General features: G+C 41.4%; 1 protein-coding gene across 1 annotated transcript in view; it reads left to right on the top strand.

Annotated features, from left to right (window-relative positions):
- kcnh8 (potassium voltage-gated channel, subfamily H (eag-related), member 8) overlaps positions 1–24,858 on the top strand; it is a 439,093-nt gene that overhangs the window by 373,431 nt on the left and 40,804 nt on the right. Inside the window, exons 11-13 of the mRNA XM_059972346.1 lie at positions 2,084–2,298; positions 8,090–8,131; positions 9,325–9,680. Of these exons, the coding sequence (XP_059828329.1) occupies positions 2,084–2,298; positions 8,090–8,131; positions 9,325–9,680 (613 nt within the window). The remainder of the gene's footprint in view (positions 1–2,083; positions 2,299–8,089; positions 8,132–9,324; positions 9,681–24,858) is intronic.

Genomic DNA, 24,858 nt, shown 5'->3' with positions numbered 1-24,858 from the left:
GACAGGCTGGAGTAGCTTGTTCACCATTAGGACCTTTCTGTGGTGCCCCTCTTCCCTCCTTCCCTTTCTCCCATGATCCACTCCTGTCCTCTCCTCTCCTGTCAGATTCCTTCTTCTCCAGCCCTTCGCCTTTTCCACTTATCACCTCCCAGCTTCTTACTTCTAGCTTGTCTTTCGACCTCTCTCCCCACCTTCTTATTCTGGCATTCCCCCATTCCTTTCCAATCCTGATGCGGGGTCTCGGCCTGAAACGGTGACGGTTGATTCATTTCCAGTTAATGCCTGACCTGCTGAGTTCCTCCGGCACTTTGTGTGTGTTCTCTCTTTGTGTCTGCAAGTTTGGACGTTTTGCCCTGTGCATGCAAGTCCAGAGCACTAACATACTAAAAAAAAGGTGGTTGAATTACTTCCCTCAAGGTGGTTAACCGTACACTTCCTTTCTGTCTGACAAACAAAAATTTACTTCTAAAATAAAAACAGAAATTGCTAGAAATACTCAACAGATCAGACAGCATCTGTGGAAAGTGAGATAGAATCAAGGTTTCAAGTCTGATTAAAAGTCCTGTTGTGGAAGATAAAGGAACTTCATAGGTTCAATGGCACTGGTGATGGGAAAGTATGGTCAAGAGGTTTCCACTGCCAACATAAATCAGTGTTTTGTTCACAGATGTCAAGATCACTGACTCATTTATAATTTTTAAGATCTTACCACGTATCTCTGAGCACTTACCTTCACTGGACCTCATAATTCTCCCTATTTCATCTAGATTATCATTATTTTAGTATCATTATTATTATTTAGTATTATCCCAAGCTCTGTATACAAACATAATATGATACACCAAAACAGAAAAGGTTGATGGATACAAAACAGGCCCTTTGTGTTCTCTTGGAGAATGTCTTTGTAGTCCTTCTTCCCTTTGCTTCCAAGGTGACAACATGACTTAATTGTTTCCAATCACGCACACCCACTGCAAATTTTTTATGTATTCTGCTAACTTGCATTCAGGTAAGAGGTACAGGAGCCTAGAGTCCCACACTCAGCAATTCAGAAACAGCTTCTTCCCCTTGCCACCAGATTTCTGAATGATCCACGAATTCATGAACTACCTTGTTATTCCTTTTTATGCTCTATTCCTTTAATAATTTATAGTCATATATTTCTTTGCATTTTAACGCTGCTGCAAAACAATAAATATCACAGCGTCTAAGTCAGTGATAATAAATCTGTTTCTGTTCTGATTCCATCCTTACTTCAGCTGCTGTGAGCCTTTACCAAATGATCTTTCCTGTCTGGCTAAGAGCTTGAACGATGACCTGAAAATACAGTGACCACTGAGTGACAAGTAACAAGTCCCCTGGGGAAACAGACAAATGTGTAAAACCTACGAATTGTTTTCTCGTGTCTGACAAAGTACTTGGCACACTAGAGTCACGGCAGATGATCTCAGCCGTCTTTGGCCTTACCACGGTGCCATTGCCAGGCCAGTCAAGCACAACATGGCCCTCTTCACTTCATTTCCTGAAGCAGCTGCTCCGTGGCCTCATCTTCAAAGCAGGGGGCCTCCTACGTAGTTCTTGCTCATACCCTGAATGATCCGATGCTTATTTAATGCACTCCTGCCAATTGCAAAAATGTCCACTGGCACAGCAAACTTTGCAGAAGCACTCCAGGATATTTCCTCGCCATGTGTGAGGTTTAAAAATGCTCACCAAGCTTCTAAAAATGTACCCAGCATCATGGCTCACTGAAGACATTACCAAGGCCGCTAGACGATCCTGCCCTTTGCTTAAGGATAACTTACATATCGTGAACACACGATCATTGCGCCAAACAGGAATCCACAGCGGTTGCTGACATCACCTCCAGAATATGTACAGTAAATAAAGCCACAGATAAAATCCACTACACATACAGATATAGACGCAGTGCCCTTGTTTTAGTATATTGTCTATACATTGCATTTCCCTGAGGCCTTTGGAAATCAAACTTGCCTTTGCCAACTAATTTCACGATGTTCAGCCTCGACCCACTATGCTTTGTGAAACGCCACGCTGATCTAGCTTCCTTATTGTATTACAGGTAAAGGCGATCTGATTGGTGCAAATCTTGCAGACAAAGATCAGGTTATTAAAACCAGTGCAGATGTGAAAGCTCTAACCTACTGTGACCTGCAATGTATTAACCTGAAAGGCCTCTATGAGGTGCTGGAGCTGTATCCAGAATATTCCCAAAAATTCAAAGAAGACATTTATAACAATCTCACTTATAACCTCAGAGAGGGTCATGAAGGTGATGTAAGTATAGTGATAACTCTACTTATTGCAACAGTAGCAAAATATGCTAATTAAAATATATTTAAGTTATCAAGATTTTAAAAATTGAATAATGTTTTAGTGCACCATTACAGATTTAGTGTATCTTCCCCTGTCTATGTACTATTTGTTTATATGCATACCTATCTTTAACACATAAGCTGTGATATTAACCATCATGTGAGCGTTGTCATAAATGAAAATATTATGGTTGCATTTGGTACTGTTAGGAACATTTTTGTTCATGTTTATTGAAAAGTGAATTCAGTATCACTAACATATTACATAGATATAATGTAAATTGTAAAATGGCACAGAGATAGAGTAAATTATTACCAATAATATTTATCCAGAAAGCTCCTCTTCTTAAAAATTCATGTCAAGACAAATTAGTTGAGCTTCCTTCCCATTCTGACTGTTTGTTTTGCTCTGATACTTTCAAAGGAAAACAGAAATCAGGCAAACAGGATGTCACAGAATAGGAAGCTTTTGGTACATGGGTCTTCGTAAATCAGAGCACTGAGTATAAGAGTTGGGCTGGTGTGTTGAAGTTGTATAAGACATTGGTGGGGCTGTGTCTGGAATATTGTTTGCAGTTCTGCCTCACCTACCTATAGGAAAGGTATCAATAAACTTGAAAGTATGCAGAGAAAACTTACAAGGATGTTGCTGGGACTTGAGAATCTGAGTGGAATAGGTTAGGACCTTACTCACTAGAGCGGAGGAGATGAAGGAGAAATATTATACAGATCTACAAAATTATGAGGGGTGTAAATAAGATAAAGGCAAGCAATCTTTCCCCTGCGATTGGGTGAAGCTAAATCTATAGGACATAGGTTTAGGGTGAAAGAAGAAATATGTAGTGTTTTATGACCCTGTGACTTTAATACAAAAGTTAAATTTCCTGCATGTATTGCACCAACTTGATTCTAAGCAGATGGCCAGATGGTAAAAGTAGATAGAAATATTCATTAAAAATCTCTCCCGTTTCATTCTACTCCCAACCAGGAGGGCATATTGATACTTAGGGACCTTTTCTCTCCCAAGCATCCCTTGTACTCCTTATATATGATGCACCATCAATAACTCTCGGAGACGTGAGTCAAGGTAGGCTTTTATTAGCTGGAAGAAAGCACCGTCAGCAGCGTCAGCAGCAAGAGCCCACCACACAACATCCTGGAGACTGAGGGAGGAGCAGTGCCTCCAATCGCCTTTATACAGGGGTCTGTGGGAGGAGCCACAGGAGCAGTCAGCTGGGGGGGGGGGGGGGCATGTCCAGACAGGTATGTGTAGTTCACCACAATATACCATTGGAATCTCTTGGGATTTTGCCTCACCTTGCCTGCCAAATCCCTCTCATATCCCTTTTTTCCCTTCATAACTTTACTCATTCGTGCACTCCTGCACTTCCTGTCAACATCAACAGAGTCTCTAGTTCCCAATTGTTTACACAATGTATTCCTCATTTCTCAATGTCTCTTGCCAATGGGTTTCCCAAACCCTGCCAGTTTTGTCTTTCACACTAACAGGAACGTGTAAGCCCTGAACTCTTGATATCACACTTGAAAAAGCCCCCACTTTGCAGAAACCCCTTTCACTGCAAACAGTCTCAGCCAATCATGTTCTACAAGATCCTACTTAATGGTGCCAAAATTTCTCTGCCCCAGTTCAGGACTTTAACCTATAAACTGGTAATTTTAAAACTAATAGAACTATTGGTTACTGGACCCAAAGTACTTGCCAACAGACACCTCTGCCATCTGGCCTATCAGTCGAGGATGTTGAGCGTTGTACCCACTTTAATAGGTCTCTGCATACAGTGGATTCTGATTAACTGGGATACATTCAGACCAGTACATTTTGGCCGAATTAAGCGGCTGCCCCCATAAGCCGAATTTTCATGGAAATAGTTAAAAAGGTATCAAAAAAGGCAAACTACTGTTTAACTGAGTAACCAGTTATGCATTTAAATAAAACACAAAACAAATTAGAAACCTACCAGTGCTACTACAGTTCTATAAAACTGTGTATTAGTTCCTAATAATGATCAACAGAGGAATTCATCCAGTGTACACTACCATGTATGGGGTGTCCAGGGAGGGATAGCATCTCTTCTGAAGGGACTTATCATGTCCAGTATGGAGAAGCTCACTCGTTTTTAGTTCCTCAGCTTTCACCTGTGGCTCCAGGTAGCTGTTTGTATGCAACAGCAACCACACCCAGGTAAACTGCAGGCTAAAGAAGGCGAATATAGCTGACTGGCCAACTACCCTGGTGAAATAGGGACACGCCTGTCCTAGCCTGTAAAGTCAGCTCGTGTGGACTGGGTGGATGCCTTCAATGATTGCATCCTCCAAATCTATATATTTCCATTGTAGCATTCAAGATGATTGTCAATATTTCAAATTCTTCATAGTTCCTGACTTGTTGAAGTCGTGAAATTGTTTCATATTCACTCCTGGTCATTTCTGGCATCTCCAAGCCCGAATGCTTGAAACTGCAGTGAGCAAAACAGCTCTAAATTGTCTTATTTCTTTTTTCCCGCCAACTATCAATGGCAAAAGTCACTGCTTTTTGAGCACAAGCACTAACACTGATGCTATTTAAAAACTTGTTGCTGTAAGCACAATCTTATGGCCACACTAGTTAGAAACTATACAGCAACAGTCTCCTGTTCCAGTTAAGTGCATAGTGTCCCAAATAAATGAAGGGAATCCCAGCTATTTTCTTGATTAGCTTTTGTTCTTAAAGAGTTATCCCGAATAACTGGCTGGCCGATTAACCAATGGACCAATTAACAGGAATCCACTGTATTGATAAAGGGAGCTTTCCTGGACACATTTCATAAATTCTGTTCTATCCAAGCCTTTTACAGTATGGTTGGCCCAGTCAAGGTAAAATCTCCAACTAATACCATATTATATTTACAAATAGCTCCAATCTTGCTACATGTTCACACAACTTTGTAGGCCGAAGGGCCTGTATTGTGCTGTAGGTTTTCTATGTTGCTATGTTTCTATTATCTGCTCCTCCAACTCCCGCTAATTATTGGGGTGTCTATAATACAATCCCATCAGAAAGGCCATCACTTTCTTGTTTCTAAGCTCTATCCAATCTAGAGAACAAGCCTGGTGAGTTAATAACAGCAAGCAAAAAAATGGCAGATGTGTTAGATCATTTTTGCATCAGTGTTTGCTGTGGAAGTAATGCAAATAATCCAAAGATAACAAGTATGTTAACTGCAAGTAACTTAGGGGAACCTGTAGAAATCTTAATATTAAGGGATAATGTATTAGGAAAACTTTTGAGGCTAAAAGCAGGCAAGACACCAGGACCCAATGGCTTGCAATCAAGTGTCTTAGAGGAGGTGGCTTTAGAAAAATTGGATCCATTGGTCGAATTTTTTTCAAGACTCACTAAATTCCAGAAGAACACCAGAAAAAAAACAATTTTATTCATCTCCATCTTAAATTAATTAACCTATTTTTAAAGAATGACTCTGTGTTCAGGATTCTCCCTGAAGCGGAAGCATCCATCCCAAAAGTATCTAGTGAGTTATAGTAATCCCCTCACCATGTATCCAACAGATACGGAACTAGCCTGCTCAAGTCTGCCTCATAAAACAACCTGCTCATTTCAGTTAGTCTACTAAAACTTCTCACAACTAACTCCAGTGCAATAACTTCCTTCCATAACTAAGGAGATCATTGTACTCCAGCTGTGGTCTGGAGTGTACCTTGTATACCTAAATCATAACCTTGTTTTGCCTTCAAATGTCTCAGCAATCAATGCTATATTCTTTTCTTAATTATATATACTTATCACCAAATTATTTACCTTAGGAGCAAGGGCTCTAAAACCCCAGGCTAATATAATGTAAAAAACTCCACTTTCCCCCCACAATTCAAGCCATTCCAGAAGATCATATGGACCAAAACTTCATCTGTAGATTTACATTCTTCATGGCCCAGAGAATATATCTAGACAGTAACTGATTGACCTCCTCCTTCAAAGAATGTGGAGTGTTAGGTTAAATCAAATAAACAGGCAGCCTATTCCTTTGTTTTTATAACTGGTACAAAATTTCTCGACCCAGTATTTGTCAGACTGCAAGTGTGCAGACTGCAAAAGTGGAGATGAACCTCTCTGATCTGAAGGCACTGTTGGTCAGTGTTGACCATGGATATTTCATCCTAGCTGTCTAGATACGTAAGCCTAGGCAGGACAATATAGAGAGCAAGCTGTTGCCCATGTAGCAAGCTCTCCCTCTCCACGCATCTGATGAAGTCAAAGGAACAGCAGAGACTGATACAGAAACATCGCTAGTTGCTAGTCAGAATGAAACTCAATGTTGAATTGCCTTGGGACTCCAGCTCTGGAGTTTTCCCTCAGAGTTTACTCCCGAAGCCTTCCCCATTTGTGGGTATAGCTGGGCTTAGTAGCCAAGCCACATGTGAAGGCCAGGAGCTGGACTTGGTTGTCAGAGGCTATTTGAGGGGCATGACATTGGGAGCATTTAGTAGGTAGTGTGAGCTTTGTCCCCATTAGCAACCCAGCTGTAACAACCTTAAGGAGATGATTAATAATAATGTTAAAGCAACATATTTATAGAGCACTTTTCATACAAACAAATTAGTTCAAAGTGTTTTAGAATGGTAGAATCAGACAGTTTAGTTGTAAACTACAAACTCTGCAAGTAAAATTCTAGATCTTAACTTTAAACTAGTTTCTGGCTTAGAGCAAGATCAATTAATGATAAACTGAAACATCAAAATTGAAAGGACAATCTGAATTGACAGAACCGCTCTGCTTGTTTTGAAATGTGTAACACAAATGTTGTTTTTAGAGCAGTTGCAAACTTTTCATAGCCATATTGACCTTCCAAGTCCCTTGGAATCCCAGATGATACAGTACATCAGTTGTCCACACCCTCATCACTCTCATACCATGATGATGCAAAAGCAGGATAGCTTGAAGTATTTAAAGGGCTGTACGTTTATGTCATTGTATCAGGAAAGTGATGGGGGCATCAAAACTGGTCAGGGATCTGGCCTGATTAGTGAGCTACATAGTTTCAAACCATTGTCATTTATTTACACCAGATGGTGCCATTATAACCAAAACACTGTCGTCCTCAGCAAGCTCTCAATAATAGTAGTGCATGTAGATACTCTAAATCCAAAAACTTTGGGTTTAAGTTCCACTCCAGAGACACGGAGAATAGCAAAATATTGGCTGATATACCAATGCATTACTGAAAAAGTTAATTTCTAATTTAGCACAGAATCCAATTGTTTAAATGGTTCTGTATGGTCTAGATGGGCCAAAGGGCCTGTTTTTGAGTTGTACTTTTCTATGACTCCAAGAGCCAATCATCCAGCAGAATTGCTAGGATTTTCTGTAAATATTGAACATCACAGTAAGCCCATTGTCAGCACACTTGAAATATCATCTAACGACAATGGTCAAGTAATTGAGAGACTTACATATTTGATTATGAACGTGCAGAAGTCCTAGACTTTCCGGCATTTGTCTGCAGAATCCCTGCCAATATTTCATTAAATCAAGGTATCTTTCAGTTCAGAGCGAAGCCACTCAGTCTGTTATAATTGAGCTTTGATTGAAAAGATTGTCCAGTTTTGTAATGTTCTATTGCCTTTCGAAGTGTTCTATTTAGTCTGACAGTTTCACCCTTTCAAACATTATGTTGCAAATCCGAACAATCTATTGTATGAAAGCATATCTTTTCATAAAACTGCTTTTATTTTAACAGGGGGTTTCAAGGTTGTCCCACAAACCCTGCATTATGTCCCAGGTATGCTGTCACATTTTAACTTGTTCTGTTATACATATTTTGGATTCTCAATTCTATCTAAAACAATATGCTTTTATATGTAAATACAGTGGATTCTGGTTAATTGTGGCAGCCGCTTATTTGGGAGAATCCTTAAAGAACAAAAACTAATTGAGAAAATAGCCAGGATTCCCTTCACTTATTTGGGACATTGCCACTTAATTGGGACAGGGAACGATACTGAACAGTTTCTCACTAGTGTCAGTTGCGTGCACTTGTGTGTCCATTTGACACTACACCATGCCTGGAATGAATAATTTTTAAATAGAGTCAGTTGCGTGATTCATTTGGTCTGATGGATGCGGAGTTAAAAAGCTGTGATTTTCGACACTACTTCAAGCAGGAGGCAATGACGGCAGCTCATTATCTGCACTGGGTGACTGCACTGATTTTGTTCATTTGCAGTCAATCAAAAGAACACAGCAGCGTAAACTAGCTGAATTCCTCCGTCGATAACTATTTGAAACTAACACCCAGCTAGTGTTTTGTCGTGTTTATAGTACAGTATTCATAGTGTTCTAATTTGTTAAGTATTTCATTCAAATGCATAATTAGTTACAGTTAAATGGTAGTTCAATATTTTTATACCTTTTTTTAACTATTTCTGTGAAACTGGTTAATTAGGTCAGCTGCTTTAATTTGTGCTGGTCCCAATGTGTCACAGTTGACTGGAATCCACTATATTATTCTGTTTTATTATTAATTTCACAACTTACTTCTAACAGCCTCAGGTCACCTTCAATAGTGATGATGAAACATAATACTTTGCCAAATATTAAACATGAGGCAAAATGCTTGTCCTATTTGCTCACTCAGGTAGAAATAAAAGATTCCCAGAAGCTTGCCAATATTTATACCAGGGACAATGTTACTTAAACATATTACTGGGTTATTTATATCATTGCTATTTTGAGGGTACGCCTGTATCCAAAAGCTTGACGTCTTTCTCATTATTGCAAAGTGACATTTCAAAGGCATATCATTGGTCTCTGAGACCAAGGATGCAAAAGGCGCTATTTCATTTAGTCCCCACCTAATTTATTGCTCTGTTTAAATGATTTAAATATCATGTTAAGTTACTAATTAGTTAAAAAAGAACTATCAAGTTCCTGACTAATGATACCCTTAACTGAATGCTTTTCTTTCACACTTAGTCAGAGTCCAATGGAAATGGCGGTCTAAAACAGAAACTTGCTTCCATTGTTGAAGATGAAGAAGCGGTTGAAGAAGTTGATGAGACTACCCCATTATCACACGTGTCTGCCAACTTTACATCCCATAATCGATCATTAAATTATAACAAGACTATGAATGCAAGCAGGTCTCTTGGAGTTAATCAGCCACTTATCTCAGGCCCAATACACTTCCGATCTCCCATCAGGGGCTGCAATGTTATGATCAGAAGCAGGCATGATAATGAGTTAATTAATGCCAAGAATGGAAAAGATAGAAGTCTGAAGCTGCATCTCTCAACACTGAATGCATCTGCTTCTCCTGATCTCAGTCCAAGGTACAGCTCATTCTAGATATTTGTTACAAATACTGGACATGTCTGTAATTTTTCTTAGTTTATATATATTTTACTTTTTGCATTGAAAGTTATAGAAAGGAGCAAATTTCTTATTACATAATGATCATATTTATACACAGGCAATACGTTTGTTTGACCCATCTATTTTACTAGTCACCTGATTTACCTTAATTAGAAAAATGCCTTAAATTGTGTAAACACACCATTAAAGGACAAATATATGGTAGTTTGTTTTTATCTACAAGTATAAGAAAATGTTACCAAGAATCATTTCTAGCTCTTCTAAATCTAAGTGATTTTGTAGTACACTTTGCACAATAAGTTGGCAAAAAAATTACAAGTAGAACAATTATAAACAAGAGAAAATCTGCAGATGCTGGAAATCCAAGCAACAGACTCAAACTACTGGAGGAACACGGCAGATCAGGCAGCGTCGATGGAAAAAAGTACAGTTGGTATTTCAGGCCGAGACCCTCCAGCAGGGACTGGAGAAAAAAAGATGAGAGGTGGTTTTAAAAGGTAGGGGGAGGGGAAGGAGAAACACAAGGTGTTAGGTGAAAGTGGGAGGAGTAAGGGTGAAGTGAAGAGCTAGAAAGCTGGTTGGTTAAAGAGATAAAGGGCTGGAGAAGGGGGAATCTAATAGGAGAGACACAAAGCCATGGAAGAAATAAAAGGAGGGAAGAGCACCAGAGGGAGGCTATAGGCAGGCAAGGAGATAAGTGTGAGAGGGAAAGAGGGATGGGGAATGGTAAGGGGGGGGTGCATTACCAGAAGTTTGAGAAATCGATGTTCATGCCATCAGTTTGGAGACTACCGAAACAGAATATAAGTTGGTGTTCCTACAACCTGAGTGTGGCCACATCGCGACTGTAGAGGAGGCCGTGGATTGACATATCGGAATGGAAATGGGAAGTGGAATTAAAATGGCTGGCCACTGGGAGATCCCGCTTCTTCTGACAGATGGTGTGTAGGTGTTCAGTGAAGCAGTCTCCCAATCTACATCAGGTCTCACTGATATACAAGAGGCCACACCGAGAGCACCAGACACAGTATATAACCCCAACAGACTCACAGGTGAAGTGTCACCTCACCTGGAAGGACTGTTTGAGGCCCTGAATGTTAGTGAGGGGGGAGGTGTAGGGGCAGGTGTAGCACCTGTTCCGCTTCCAAGGGTAAGTCCCAGGAGGGAGATCAGTGTGGAAGGACGAATGGACAAGGGAGTCGCATAGGGAGCGATTGCTGCAGAAAAAGGAAAGTGGTAGGGGGTGGGGAGAAACGGAAAGATATGTTTGTTGGTGAGATCACGTTGGAAATGGTGCAAGTAAAACAATTGGTTATTTAAGGCCCTGCCAAAGATTTCAAGTTTTAAAATGTTTATCCTTTATTCATTTTTAGTCTAATTTTCATCGGCATGATTGTAATTTTTATTTGGAAATGATTCTTATATTTAGCACTGGATACCAAAATAAGCATAACAAGGAAATACAAATTCCCCATTTTAACTTTCTGTTGCTTCCCCTTACTCGAGAGTACATGACTATCCAGGAAGTCAGCCTTCCACGCCTAATATACTGTACGTGGAGTTAGCCACTAGGTTTCTGGTTTCCGACATGTGGAATAGAGGATCTGAGACTCATCTTTATATATAAAAGATTGCTTTATTTAAAATCTCTATAAACGCATTAGCCTACATAAAGTTGCAGATGGCATAAATGTTCCTCACTTAATAAATCAGAAAGAGATTACCGATACAAACCTCATAGTATTATTGAATGCCCTCCAAACTTAGAGAGCGTGCACAATAATATATCCTGTCCCTTTACTCTAACAACAAGCTATTAATTGCACTGCAAATTATAAGCAAAGCATGTCTTACTATAAGCCAAAAATACTCTATAACGCTTTGCACCTGTTCTGCCTTTCAGTGAGATTATTGTTGATTTGTTCTTGGCTGAGATTTACCTTCCTGCTGTTCCTTAAGGCCAGGACGATTCTGCCTCTAGCAACTCCCCTGAGGATTGAGTTCCATGCCACTGCTACTCTCTGCATGTAAACATGTATTCCTCATTTTCCCTCTAATCATTTTACAAATTACTAAATCTGGGTCTTCTGGAGTTTGATGTACCTGCTAATTATAATAGGTCCTTGCTATTTACTCAGTCTAGATCACACACGTTTTTTTTACTCCGCAGTTTTATTTTCCCACAGTCTTATCTGGTTTAAAGAAAACAATTCCAGTCTATTCAATCCTTCCTCAAAACTAAAATATTTCCAAAGCTGTGAACATCCAGATGAATTTTCCTTCTCCAGTGGAATCATACCTTTTCTATAATGTGGAAGATGGAACTGAATAGTACTCAAGCTGCAATCAAATTTATGTTGTATTTTCCAGTATAATTTCTTATCTTTCAGCTAATTAAGGAAAACACATGACCTTTAACCCCTGAAAATTTCTTAACAATTTTACTAAATATTTTACAAAGAACATGGTATCTAATACTGAGTCCTTTTGACTTCTATTGTTTGCTCAGTTACAAGAATACTAACTGATTTCCTGCCATTGAGCGACATTGCATCCGTCATCCTAAATATTCATTCCCTCTTCTATGTTGGCTACTGTGTGTACCATTTACAAAAATGCATAGCACTTGCAGTATCTTATAAAGGTACCCTGCCAAGTCTGCACCTCTGCTACCTAGCCAGCACTTCAGGCTCAAGGGAATGCCATCTCCTGCAAATTCCCCCCAGGTAGTGCAACATTTTGGCTTGGAAAGTATATTGCTGCACGTTTGACATCAGGGGATCTACATCCTGTAATTCCATCCTCTTTCCACATAGATACAGGAAAGAACCTTCACCAAAGAGACTGCAGTAGTTGAAGAAGGCTGCTGACTGATGCCTGGTCAAGGGCAATTATGGTTAGGCAATAGATGCTTCGCTTTATGCCTATGCCCAGATTTAGGAAAATGAAAGATTAACTATAGTGGATTGTATAACTGTCACAGTCACAGTAGTCCCTTTTGACTTACTCTGAACAAGATGGAAACTAGTGATTGCAATTCACAACTTCTATCTGTTACTAATTTGTGAGGTAACAACCAGTTGTTTTTGATTTGTTTGTCATGCGAATTACAGGAAGCGCCTCACCCACTTCAAGGTTATGAACCTTCAAAGGTCATTCAGTTGTTTTTGAAGGGCTAGCTCCACAGTCCCCTGACAAGGACCATTCCTTTCCCCGGCACAGATTTCTCACTCTTCACTCATTCCCTCACTCTCTGTTTCACTTTCAGTATCACTCAAAATAGTATTTAACAGTTTACAAACTCCTGTAGCTCTTGAAAGTCCTGTAAGTCCTTTAATATTTACAGGATATTCATATATATTAAATGTTGGGCCCCTGGTGGAGATAATTAAAGCTAACCTTCATATGTCATTTTTTTCTCTCCATGTTGCTTTTTTAAATGCATTAACACAGAACATAGAACAGTACAGCACAGTACAGGCCATATGGCCCACTATGGTTTGCTGACCTTTTAACCTACTTGAATCTAGACTTCCTTCCCATTTAGCCCTCCATTTTTCTTTCACCCATGTGCATATCTAAGAGTCTCTTAAATGTTCATAATGTACCAGTCTCTATCACCACCCCTGGCAGCCTGCATTCATTCATCTCTGTGTAAAAAATCCACCTTTGACATCTCCAATCACCTTCAATTACCTGAAAATCATAATCACAAGAGATTCTGCAGGTACTGGAAATCCTGAGCAACACAAACAAAATGCTGGAGGAGCTCAGCAGGTCAGGTGGCATCATTGGAAAGATGAAGAGTCTTGGGCCCAAAATATCAGCTTTATTTCATTCCATAGATGCTGCCTGACCTGTTGAATTACTCCTGCAGTTTGTGTGTGTTGCACCCACCTTAAAATTATGTCGTCTCGTATTAGTTATTTCTGCTTTGGGAGAAAGGCAAGACTATCCCCTCTATCTATGCCTCTTATTGTCTTATACACTTTTATCAAGTCACTACTCATCCTTCTTCACTCTAAAGAGAAAAGCCCTAGCTTACTCAACCTATCCTCGTAAGACATGCTCTTTAATCCAGGCAGCACCCTGGTAAATTTCCTCTGCACCCTCTCTAAAGCTTCCACATCCCCCCCATAATGAGATTACCAGAACTGACCAGAATGTTCTAGGCAGAGATTTATAGACTTGCAAAATTACCTCACGGCTCTTGAACTCAATCCCCTGACTAATGAAGGATAACACACTATCTGCCTTTTTGACAACCCTATCAACTTGCACAACAACTTTGAGAGATCTATGGACTTGGAGTCCAGGATCCCTCTGTTCCTCTACGCGGCCATTAACTCTGTACTCTGACTTCAATTCTGATCATACAAAGTGAATCACTTCACGCGTTTCTGGATTGAATGCTATCTACCATTTAGCCAATCTCTGCATCCTAACAACATCCCATTGTAACCTAAAACAAACTCCTACACCTTCCACAACACCACTAACCTTCATGTCATCTGCAAGCTTACTAACTTTCAATCATTCCATTGGTTTCTAAACGCTTTCCAGTTTTCTAGCTTCCTGCTGGTTTTTGCCACATTGCATGACCTCTATTTTGCATTTGTGTTGTCTTTGAATTCTCTTGTCAGACATGATTGCCTCATCCACCTTTTAGTAAACTTCTCTTTGGAATGAAATGATACTGCACCTTCTGGATTTCTCTCAGAAACTCCAGCCATTACTGTCCCACTGTCATCCCTGCTGAATGAAGTAGGGCTGATATTTCGTCCCCTCCCAAACAACTCTGGCCAGCCTCTCTCTCGCGTCTTTTACTCAACTGTAATACTGCAGCATATGATTTTAGCTTCTCCCTTTCAGACTACAAGGATAATTCTATCATGTTCTGATTACCATCTCCTAAGGCTTCCTTTACCTTAAACTCCCTAATCAAATTTGGTTCATTGCACAACATGAGATCCAGAACCGAATTTTCCCTTGTGCCACAAGCGGCTTTAAACAAACATCTCAGAGGTATTCTACAAATTCCTACTCTTGAGATCCAGTATCAACATGATTTTCCAAGTCTATCTGTGTGACAACCATAACAATGCCTTTCTATCTCCTATAGTAATTTGTACCACACATTGTGGCTACTATTCTGAGACCTGTATGAAACTCCCATCAAGACTTTTTTGCCAGTGCAGTTTTTAAACTCTATCCACAAAAGTTTTACGTTTTTTTTCTGTGTGCATAATTAGTTCAATGAATGTCTTGAATAAACTAATCAAGAGCTATCTACCTTTTATTAACCTAAATTGACTCTCCGTGATCAATGTGTCTTATTGATTATAAATATGTCTGTATAAATAACCTGATTATAAATTTTATAAACAAGAGACATTTGCCTCCTATAGCAGCCACCTTATGCCCTATGAGACATTTAATTTCTCCTCTTTATTAAATGTTAATGTGCTCTAGAATCTCACCATTCCAGATAAAATTTCCACCTACAATGTATTTCTCTTTAGAGATTACAAATCGAAGTATTGAGGGGGAGAAATTAAAGACAGGTCTATCAGTCTTACAGTGGAGTAAAGGGAATTACAGAGGCATGAGAGAGAAGCTGGCCGAAGTTGATTGGAAGGGGATACAAGCACAGAACAGCAATGACTGGAGTGTCTGGGTGAAATTCAGAAGGTGCAGGACAGTTACATCCCAAAGAAGACGTATTGGAAAGGCAGGATGGTGCAACTGTGACACCGGGAAGTCAAAAACAAAATAAAAATGAAAGGAAGAGCATATAATATTGGGAAAAGATAGTGGGAAGTAGAGGATTGAGACTCTTTCAAAAACCAACAGAGGGCAAATTAAATAAAGCCATAAGGAGGGAAGAGATTAAATATGAAGGTAAGCTAGCCAATGATATCAAAGAGGATACCAAAAGATTTTTCAGAAATATAAAGCATAGAAGAGACAAGAGTAGATGTCAGACTGCTGGAAAAATAACACTGGAGAGGTTGTGATAAGGAACAAGGAAATGGAAGATGAACTAAGTAAATATTTTGCATCCTTTTGAGAGTGTCAAAAGTGAGTTCAATTGCCATTACTAAAGAGAAGGTGCTTGGGGAGATGAGCTACAGCCCAGGGTTCTGTAAGGGATCTTTTAAAAATTACTAGATTTCGGCATTTTTTCAGAGGGCTGGAAAATTGCAAATTTTACTTCACTTTCAAAAAGAGAGGGGGATCAGAAGCAAGGAAATTATAGCTAGTTAGCCTGAACTCAGTGGTGGAGAAAATTTTGGAGTCAATTTTTAAGGATGAGGTCTCAGGGTACTTGAATTGATTTTATTTCTTACATCCTTCAAATACATGATGAGTAAAAATCCTTATGTTACGTCTCCATCTAAATGTGCAATGTGCAATCATAGTAATTTATAATAAATAGAACAGTCAATGTAATATAGGGGACACTCAAATCAGCGGGAGTTCATCAGTCTGATGGCCTGGCAGAAGAAGCTATCCCGGAGCCTGTTGGTCCTGGCTTCTATGCTGCGGTACCATTTCCCGGATGGTAGCAGCTGGAATAGATTGTGGTTGGGGTGACTCAGGTCCCCAATGATCCTATGGGCCATTTTTACACACCTGTCCTTATAAATGCCCTGAATCATGGGAAGTTCACAGTTACAGATGAGCTGGGCTGTCCACACCACTCTCCGCAGAGTCCTGCGATTAAGGGAGGTACAGTTCCCATACCAGGCAGTGGTGCAGCCAGTCAGGGTCTCAATTGTGTCCCTAAGAAAGTTCTTAGGGTCTGGGGGCTCATACCAACTTCCTCAACAGTCTGAGGTGAAAGAGGCACTGTTGTGCCTTTTTCACCACACAGCTGGTGTGTACAGACCACGTGAGGTCCTCGGTGACGTGGATGCCAAGGAACTTGAAGCTATTTATCCTCTCAACCCCAGATCCATTGATGTCAATAGGGGTTAGCCGATCTCCATTCCTCCTGTAATCCACAACCAGATCCTTTGTTTATGCGACATTGAGGGCGAAGTTGTTTTCTTGACACCAGTGTGTCAGAGAGATGACTTCTTCGCTGTAGGCCACCTTGTTATCGTTTGAGATAAGGCCAATCAATGTAGTATTGCCAGCAATTTTAATTAGCAGATTTGAGCTGTGTGTGGCGATATAGTCATGGGTATACAGGGAGTAAAGGAGGGGACTCAGTATGCAGCTCTGAGGGGATCCTGTATTGAGAGTCAGAGGGGTGGAGGTGAGGGAGCCCACTCTTACAACCTGCTGGCGATCTGACAGGAAGTCCATGATCGAGGTCTCTGAGCTTCCTGTCGAGCCTGGATGGAACTATGGTGTTGTATGCTTAACTGTAGTCCAAGAACAGCATTTTCACACAAATATCCTTCTTCTCCAGATGTGTAAGGACAGTATGTAGAGCAGTGGCTATTGCGTCATCTATCAATCATTTGTGTCGGTAGGTGAATTGAATGAGGTTCCATTTTGGGTGGTAGCAAGAGGCAGGTGTAATCCTTGAACGGCCTCTCAAAGCATTTGCTTATTATTGAGGTGAGTGCAACAGGACGCCAGTCGTTCAGGCATGTTACCTTGGTCTTTTTTGGTACAGGGACAATGGTGGATAACTTGAAGCAGGAGGGCACTTTACACTGGGAGAGGGAGAGATTAAAAATACCTGTGTGGAAGCACATGAAAAAATAGGCCAAAGTCAGCATGTTTTCTTTAAGAGAAAACCCTGTCTGACAAACCTGTTGGAATTCTTTGAGGAAATAACAAGTAGAATTGACAAAGAAGAATTGGTGGATGCTGTGTAGTTGGATTTTCAGAAGGTCTTTGACAAGGTGCCATGCATGAAACTGCTTAACAAGGTAAGAGCCCATAGCATTACAGGAAAGCTACTAGCATGGATAGAAGATTGGCTGATTGACAGGAGGCGAAGAATGAGAATAAATGGAGCCTTTTCTGGTTAGTTGCCAGAGATTAGTGGTCATTATGTTCCACAATGGGCAGTGTTGTGACCGTTCCTTTTAATGTTATATGGAAATGATTTGGATGGTAGAATTGATGGCTTTGTGGCCAAGTTTGCAGACAATACAAAGATAGTTGGACGGGCAAGTGGTATTGAAGAAATAAGGGTGCTGCAGAAGGACTTAGATTAGGAGAATGGGCAAAGAAGTGGCAGATGTGTCGAGGGGTGTTTGGTCATACACTTTGCTAGAAGGAGCAAAAGCAAAGATTATTTTCTTAACAAACAGGAAATTTGAAAATCCAAGGACCAAAGGGACTTAAGGTTAACCTGCAGGTTGAGTCGGTGGTGAGGAAGGCAAATGCAACGCTAGTGTTCATTTCAAGAGGACTAGAACATAAAAGCAAAGATGTAATGCTGAGACTTTATAAGGTACTGATGAAGCCCCACTTGGAGTATTGTGAGCAGTTTTAGGCTCCATATCTTAGAAAGGATGGCGAGGGCTCGAAGAAGGCAAACAAGAATGATTCCAGGAATAAAAGGTTTGTTGTGTGAGAACGTTTGATGGCTCTGGTCCTGTACTCGCAGGAATTTAGAAGAATGAAGGGTGATCTTATTGATACCTATCGAGTGATGAAAAGCCAGCTGGAGTGGATAGGGAGAAAATGTTTCCTGTAGTAGTGGAGTCTAGAACCCAGCCTAGGGCACAGCCTCAGAAAAGAGGGAAGTCCATTTAGAATGGAGATGTAGAGGAATTTCTTTAGCCAGAGGGTGTTACATCTATATAATATGTTGCTATAGGTGGCTGTGGAGTCCAGGTCATTTGATGTATTTAAGGCAGAGGTTGATATAGGTTCTTGAATGGTCAGGGCATATAATGTTATGGAGAGAATGCATGAGAATAGGTTTCAGAGGGAAAATGGATCAGCCATGATGAAATGGTAGAGCAGACTTGATAAGCCATATGGCCTAATTCTGTTGCCATTTCTTCTATGGTCTTATTCCTTTAAGACCTCAATCACATTTTTTGATTCCATACACAGATTATCCTTTTGTACCCTAAAGGCCCGTAACTTTTCCCTTGTTACCCTGCTGCTCTTAATATATTTATAAAATGCTTTTGGGATATTTCTTAATTTTATCTCTCTGTGATATTTTGCAACACCTCCTTGCCTCCCTAATTTCTTTTCTAAGCACCCCTGCACTCTTTATACTCCTGAAGGACCTGCCCTGTCTTCAATGCTTCATACCTACCATATGGTTTTGCTTCTGTTTTCTCTACCAAACCCTCAAAGTCTATTCATATCCAAAGTTCCCTGGATTTCCATTTGAACTTCACCAGTATGGCCATGAACTCCCATTATTTCACTTTTAAAAGATTTTTAACTTTCCAAATATAAATTTATCTTCAAGTAGCCCTCCCGGTTGATACTTGACAGGTCTTGACTAATATTATTAAAATCCAATTTCCCCCAATTGAGACATATAATTTCTGCACTATCATTATTCCTGCAATGCCTCTTGAGCAGGAGACACTCTTTCTCTCTCTCTTCAGAGTGGTCATCCCCTCCACAAGTTCCCAGACTCAGGTAAGGATATGTTCTGCATGGAGGTCGGTGACCAGTGGTGTACCTCAGGGATCAAGTCAAGTCAAGTCAAGTCAACTTTTATTGTCATTTCGACCATAACTGTTGGTACAGTGCATAGTAAAAATGAGACAACGTTTTTCAGGACCATGGTTTACATGACACAGTACAAAAAACTAGACTGAACTACGTAATAAAAAAAAAACACAGAGAAAGCTACACTAGACTACAGAGCTACACTGGACTGCATAAAGTGCACAAAAACAGTGCAGGCATTACAATAAATAATAAACAGGACAGTAGGGCAAGGTGTCAGTCCAGGCTTCGGGTATTGAGAAGTCTGATAGCTTGGGAGAAGGAACTGTTATATAGTCTGGTCATGACAGCCCGAATGCTTCGGAGCCTTTTCCCAGATGGCAGGAGGGAGAAGAGATTGTGTGACGGGTACATGGGGTCCTTCATAATGCTGTTTCCTTTGCGGATGCAGCATGTAGTGTAAATGTCCTTGAGGCAAGAAGAGAGACCCCAATGATCTTCTCAGCTGACCTCACTATCCGCTGCAGGGTCTTGCGATCTGAGATGGTGCAATTTCCGAACCAGGCAGTGATGCAGTTGCTCAGGACGCTCTCAATACAACCCCCATAGAATGTGATGAGGATGGAGGGTCAGAGATGGAATTTCCTCAGCCTTCGCAAAAAGTAGAGATGCTGCTGGGCTTTCTTTGCTATTGAGCTGGTGTTGAGGGAGATTCACCAGGTAAGATTCTCCACCAGATGAACACCAAGAAATTTGGTGCCCTTAACAATCTCTATTGAGGAGCCATCGATGTTCAGCGGGGAGTGGTCGCTCCATGCCCTCCTGAAGTCAACAACCATCTCTTTTGTTTTGTTCACATTAAGAGACAGGTTGTTGGCTCTGCACCAGTCCGTTAGCCGCTGCACCTCCTCTCTGTAAGCTGACTCGTCGTTCTTGCTGATGAGACCCACCACAGTCGTTCATCGGCAAATTTGATGATATGGTTCGAGCTATGTGTCGCAGCACAGTCATGGGTCAGCAGAGTGAACAGCAGTGGACTGAGCACACAACCCTGGGGAGCCCCGTGCTAAATGTGATGGTGTTGGAGATGCTGCTCCCGATCTGAACTGACTGAGATCTCCCAGTCAGGAAGTCTAGGATCCAGTTGCAGAGGGAGGTGTTCAGGCCCAGTAGGCGTTCAGGCCCAGTAGGCTCAGCTTTCCAATCAGTTTCTGAGGGATGATTGTGTTGAATGCTGAACTGAAGTCTATGAACAGCATTTGAACGTATGTGTCTTTTTTGTCCAGGTGGGTTAGGGCCAGGTGGAAGGTGTCATCTGTTGAGCGGTTGGGACGGTACGCAAACTGCAGGGGATCCAGTGAGGGGGGCAGCAGGGTCTTGATATGCCTCATGACGAGCCTCTCGAAACACTTCATGATGATGGATGTAAATGCAACGGGACGGTAGTCATTTAGGCAGGACGCAGAAGACTTCTTCGGCACAGGGACGATGGTGGCAGCCTTGAAGCACGTTGGAATAGTGGCGCTGCTCAGGGAGATGTTGAAGATGTCAATGAGTACATCTGCTAGCTGGTCTGCACATCCTCTGAGCACTCTACCAGGGATGTTGTCTGGTCCAGCAGCCTTCCGTGGGTTGACCCTGTACAGGGTTCTTCTCACATCGGCCACGGTGAGACACAGCACCTGGTCATTCGTAGGAGGGGTGGACTTCCTCGCCGCCACGTCATTTTCTGCCTCAAACTAGGCATAGAAGTTATTCAGCACATTTTGGACGGAGGCATCACCTGCACAGTCAGGTGATGTTGTCTTGTAATTGCTGATGTCCTGGATGCCCTTCCACATACGCCGCATGTCGCCGCTGTCCTGGAAGTGTCTGTGGATTCACTGGGCATGTGCATGCTTTGCCCCTCTGATGGCTCGGGACAGTTTGGCCCGTGCTGTTGTTAAAGCTGCCTTGTCACCTGCTCTGAAGGCGTAGTCGCGGGACCTCAGCAGCGCACGTACCTCTGTGGTCATCCATGGCTTCTGGTTAGCGCATATAGTGATGAGTAACATCATCAATGCACTTGCTGATGTAGCTGGTCACTGATGCTGTGTACTCCTCTAAGTTGGTAGAGTCGCCATCGGTTGCAGCCTCCCTGAACATGTGCCAGTCAGTGTGATCAAAGCAGTCTTGAAGAGCAGAGATGGCTCCTGCTGGTCAGGTTTTCACCTGCTTCTGAACTGGCCTGGAGCGCCTGGCGAGCGGTCTGTATGCTGGGATTAGCATAACAGAGATGTGGTCTGAGTATCCGAGGTGGGGGCGGGGCTCTGCCCAGTATGCGTCGGGGATGTTTGTGTAAACCAGGTCCAATGCGTTCTCCCCCCTCATTGCAAAGTCCACATACTGATGGAATTTGGGGAGCACTGACTTATGGTTTGTGTGGTTAAGATCACCGGTGACAATAAACAGATCATCAGAGTCTGTGTTCTGCAGTTCGCTAATAGCCCCGTACAGTTCACAGAGCGCCTCCTTAGCATTAGCACTGGGGGGAATGTAGACACCGAATATAAGGACAGAGGTGAATTCCCGTGGCAAATAAAATGGTCTGCATCGAACTGCCACAAACTCCACTAACGATGAGCAGTGTCTGGAAACCAGCACAGAGTTCTTACACCATTCCATGGTGATGTAAACACACACACAAGTTCTAGGACCCCTACTCTTTGTGATTTTTATAAATGGCCTGGATGAGGAAGTGGAGGGATTGGTTTGTAAGTTTGCTAATGACACAAAGGTTGGAGGTTTTGTGGACAGTGTGGAGGGCTGTCAGAGGTTACAGCGGGACATTGATAGGATATAAAACTGGGCTGAGAAGTGGCAGATGGAGTTCAATCCAGATAAGTGTGATGTGGTTCATTTTGGTAGGTCATCTATGATGACAAAATATAGTATTAATTTTAAGACATTTGGCAGTGTGAAGGATCAGAGGGATCTTGGGGTCCGAGTTCATAGGACACTCAAAGCTGCTATGCAGGTTGACTCTGTGGTTGAGAAAGCATACGGTGCATTGGCCTTCATCAATTGTGGGATTCAGTTTAGGAGCCGAGAAGTAATGTTGCAGCTATTTAGGACCCCACTTGGAGTACTGTGCTCAGTTCTGGTAGCCTCACTATAGGAAGGATATGGAATCATAGAAAGGGTGCAGAGGAGATTTACAAGGATGTTGCCTGGATTGGGGAGCATGCCTTATGAGAATAGGTTGAGTGAACTTGGCCTTTTCTCCTTGGAGCAATGAAAGATAAAAGGTGACCTGATAGAGGTGTATAAGATAATGAGAGGCATTGATCGTGTGTATAGTCAGAGGCTTTTTTCCAGGGCTGAAACGGCTGCCACAAGATCACACAGTTTTAAGGTGCTTGGAAGTAGATACAGAGATTTCAGGGGTATGTTTTTTACACAGAGAGTGGTGAGTGTATGGAACGGGCTGCCGGCGACAATGGTAGAGGCGGATACGATGGTCTTTCAAGAGACTCCTGGACAGGTATATAGAGTTCAGAAAAATAGAAGGCTATGGGTAACCCTAGGTAATTTCTCAGGTAAGGACATGTTTGGCACAGCTTTCTGGACTGAAAGGCCTGTATTGGGCTGTAGGTTTTCTATGTTTCAATGTTACTTTATACTGAGCAATCCTCACTTGAGAATTCTAATCTGCATCATGTGCATCTCTCAGTTCTCCCCTTCCAAGAGTCACTGCTCACATTATGTCTCTTTGCCTTTCCAATTTAGCATCTAATGCTTTTTTTCTTCTTCCATACTGAGTTTGATTACCCTCAAATTACTTTCTTCTCCAGCAGTTCTCCGCAGTGCCGTAAATGACAATTTACATCGTCATTAGCCTGTTCTATCTCCTTAGCTCTCAAGTCTTGCTGGTTAACTTCATAGTTTAAGGAGTTGCACTTCATAATGGATGCACTGAGCCTTAAGGTATTGAATCTAGAGATTAAAGATTAGGTTCATTTGTCACATAAACATTGAGACATAAAGAGAAATGTGTTGTTTGCATCAAGGATGTGCAGGACAGGCTGCAAGTTTTACCATGGTTCCAGTGCCAACATAGCTTGCCCACAACTTACTAACCCCAACCATACCGGAGCACCATAGGAAACCCACATGGGAATTCAAGACTGATCTTACAGCTGGCACTAAAGCAATGTGCTAGCTGCTATACTGCCGTGCTGCCTTTTACACCTTGTGTTCACGTCTTTGTACTTCCCAAATAGTTTCCTTTAATTGCCTTTTGTTCATTACTGCTCCCTTATCATCTGATTCTTCATGCAATTGAATTTTGGCACCCATGTTGCTTTGCATTTGTTTTTCAAACACAAACAAGGAGATATCTTTTGCCATTTTTGGCCAGTGTACTGCTCAACCTGATGTATAAATTATTTCTCGTATGTGATGATCTTGATGCCTCTGTGTCCCTATTATATATTTTGTGATGAACACATCTGTTATCTTTCTCATTGTATTATCCATACATGTTTCTGCTTACATATCAGCATAGTAAAACGTACAGTTTTAGCTGTCCAGCTGATTCATTGAATAGACAATCCAAAACAAAGACTTCATACCTACACCTACATTCCATCCGCCAGAGAAAGCAGGATCTCCCTGTGGCCAGCCATTTTAATTCCGCTTCCCATTCCCAGTCCAATATGTCTATACATGGCCTCCTCCCTCCACCGTTGGGAAGAGGCCAGCTCCCACTACCCCCGACCATCCTCATCCTTTTTTTCCTTTCTCTCCTTATCTCCTTGCCTGCCCATTCTCTCTGAAGCTCCTGCCCTCCCTTTTCTTTCTTCCATGGCTTTCTGTCCTCTCCCATCAGATTCCTCCTTCTCCAGCCCTGTATCTCTTTCACCAATCAACTTCCCAGCTCTTTCCTTCATCCTTCCCCCTCCCGGTTTCAACTATCACCTTGTGTCTCTCCCTCCCCTCCCCACACCTTTTAACTTAACCCCTCGTCTTTTTTTTTCCTCCAGACCTGCTGAAGGGTCTCACCCTGAAATGTCAACTGTATTCATTTCCATAGATGCTGCCTGGCCTGCTGAGTTCCTCCAGCATTTTATGCATGTAGCTTTAGATGTAAAACATTACTTTACCTAAAAGAAAATCCTTTAAAATCACTTAACAAGACCTATCAATACTGGTACTGTAAAGTAATCCAAAGATACAAAAGCTATAGGTTTGCAGTTGCTAATATATCAATGTAGAGTGGAAGTGAACAACATGGTATTCTTTCTCTAAACATTGCCTCAGTTTTACTGAGAGTATGAAGTTTCTATGTGTGAATATAACATCTTTAGTCACTTTAGGTTCCGTAAAGTAAAAAATCTGTACTATTGTTATACTTAAAACATCTAGTTTCAGTTTGACAACTAGAATAATATTTCTTGAAACTAAATTAAGCATGTGACTAAATGCCCTGCATTGCCTAAGAGCAGAACCGCATCCATATACACAATACTGAGAAAACCAATAACA

Source organism: Hypanus sabinus, chromosome 6 (genome assembly GCF_030144855.1).
Source record: "Hypanus sabinus isolate sHypSab1 chromosome 6, sHypSab1.hap1, whole genome shotgun sequence".
Taxonomy (NCBI): domain Eukaryota; kingdom Metazoa; phylum Chordata; class Chondrichthyes; order Myliobatiformes; family Dasyatidae; genus Hypanus; species Hypanus sabinus.
This window is presented reverse-complemented; position numbering and strand designations above follow the sequence as displayed.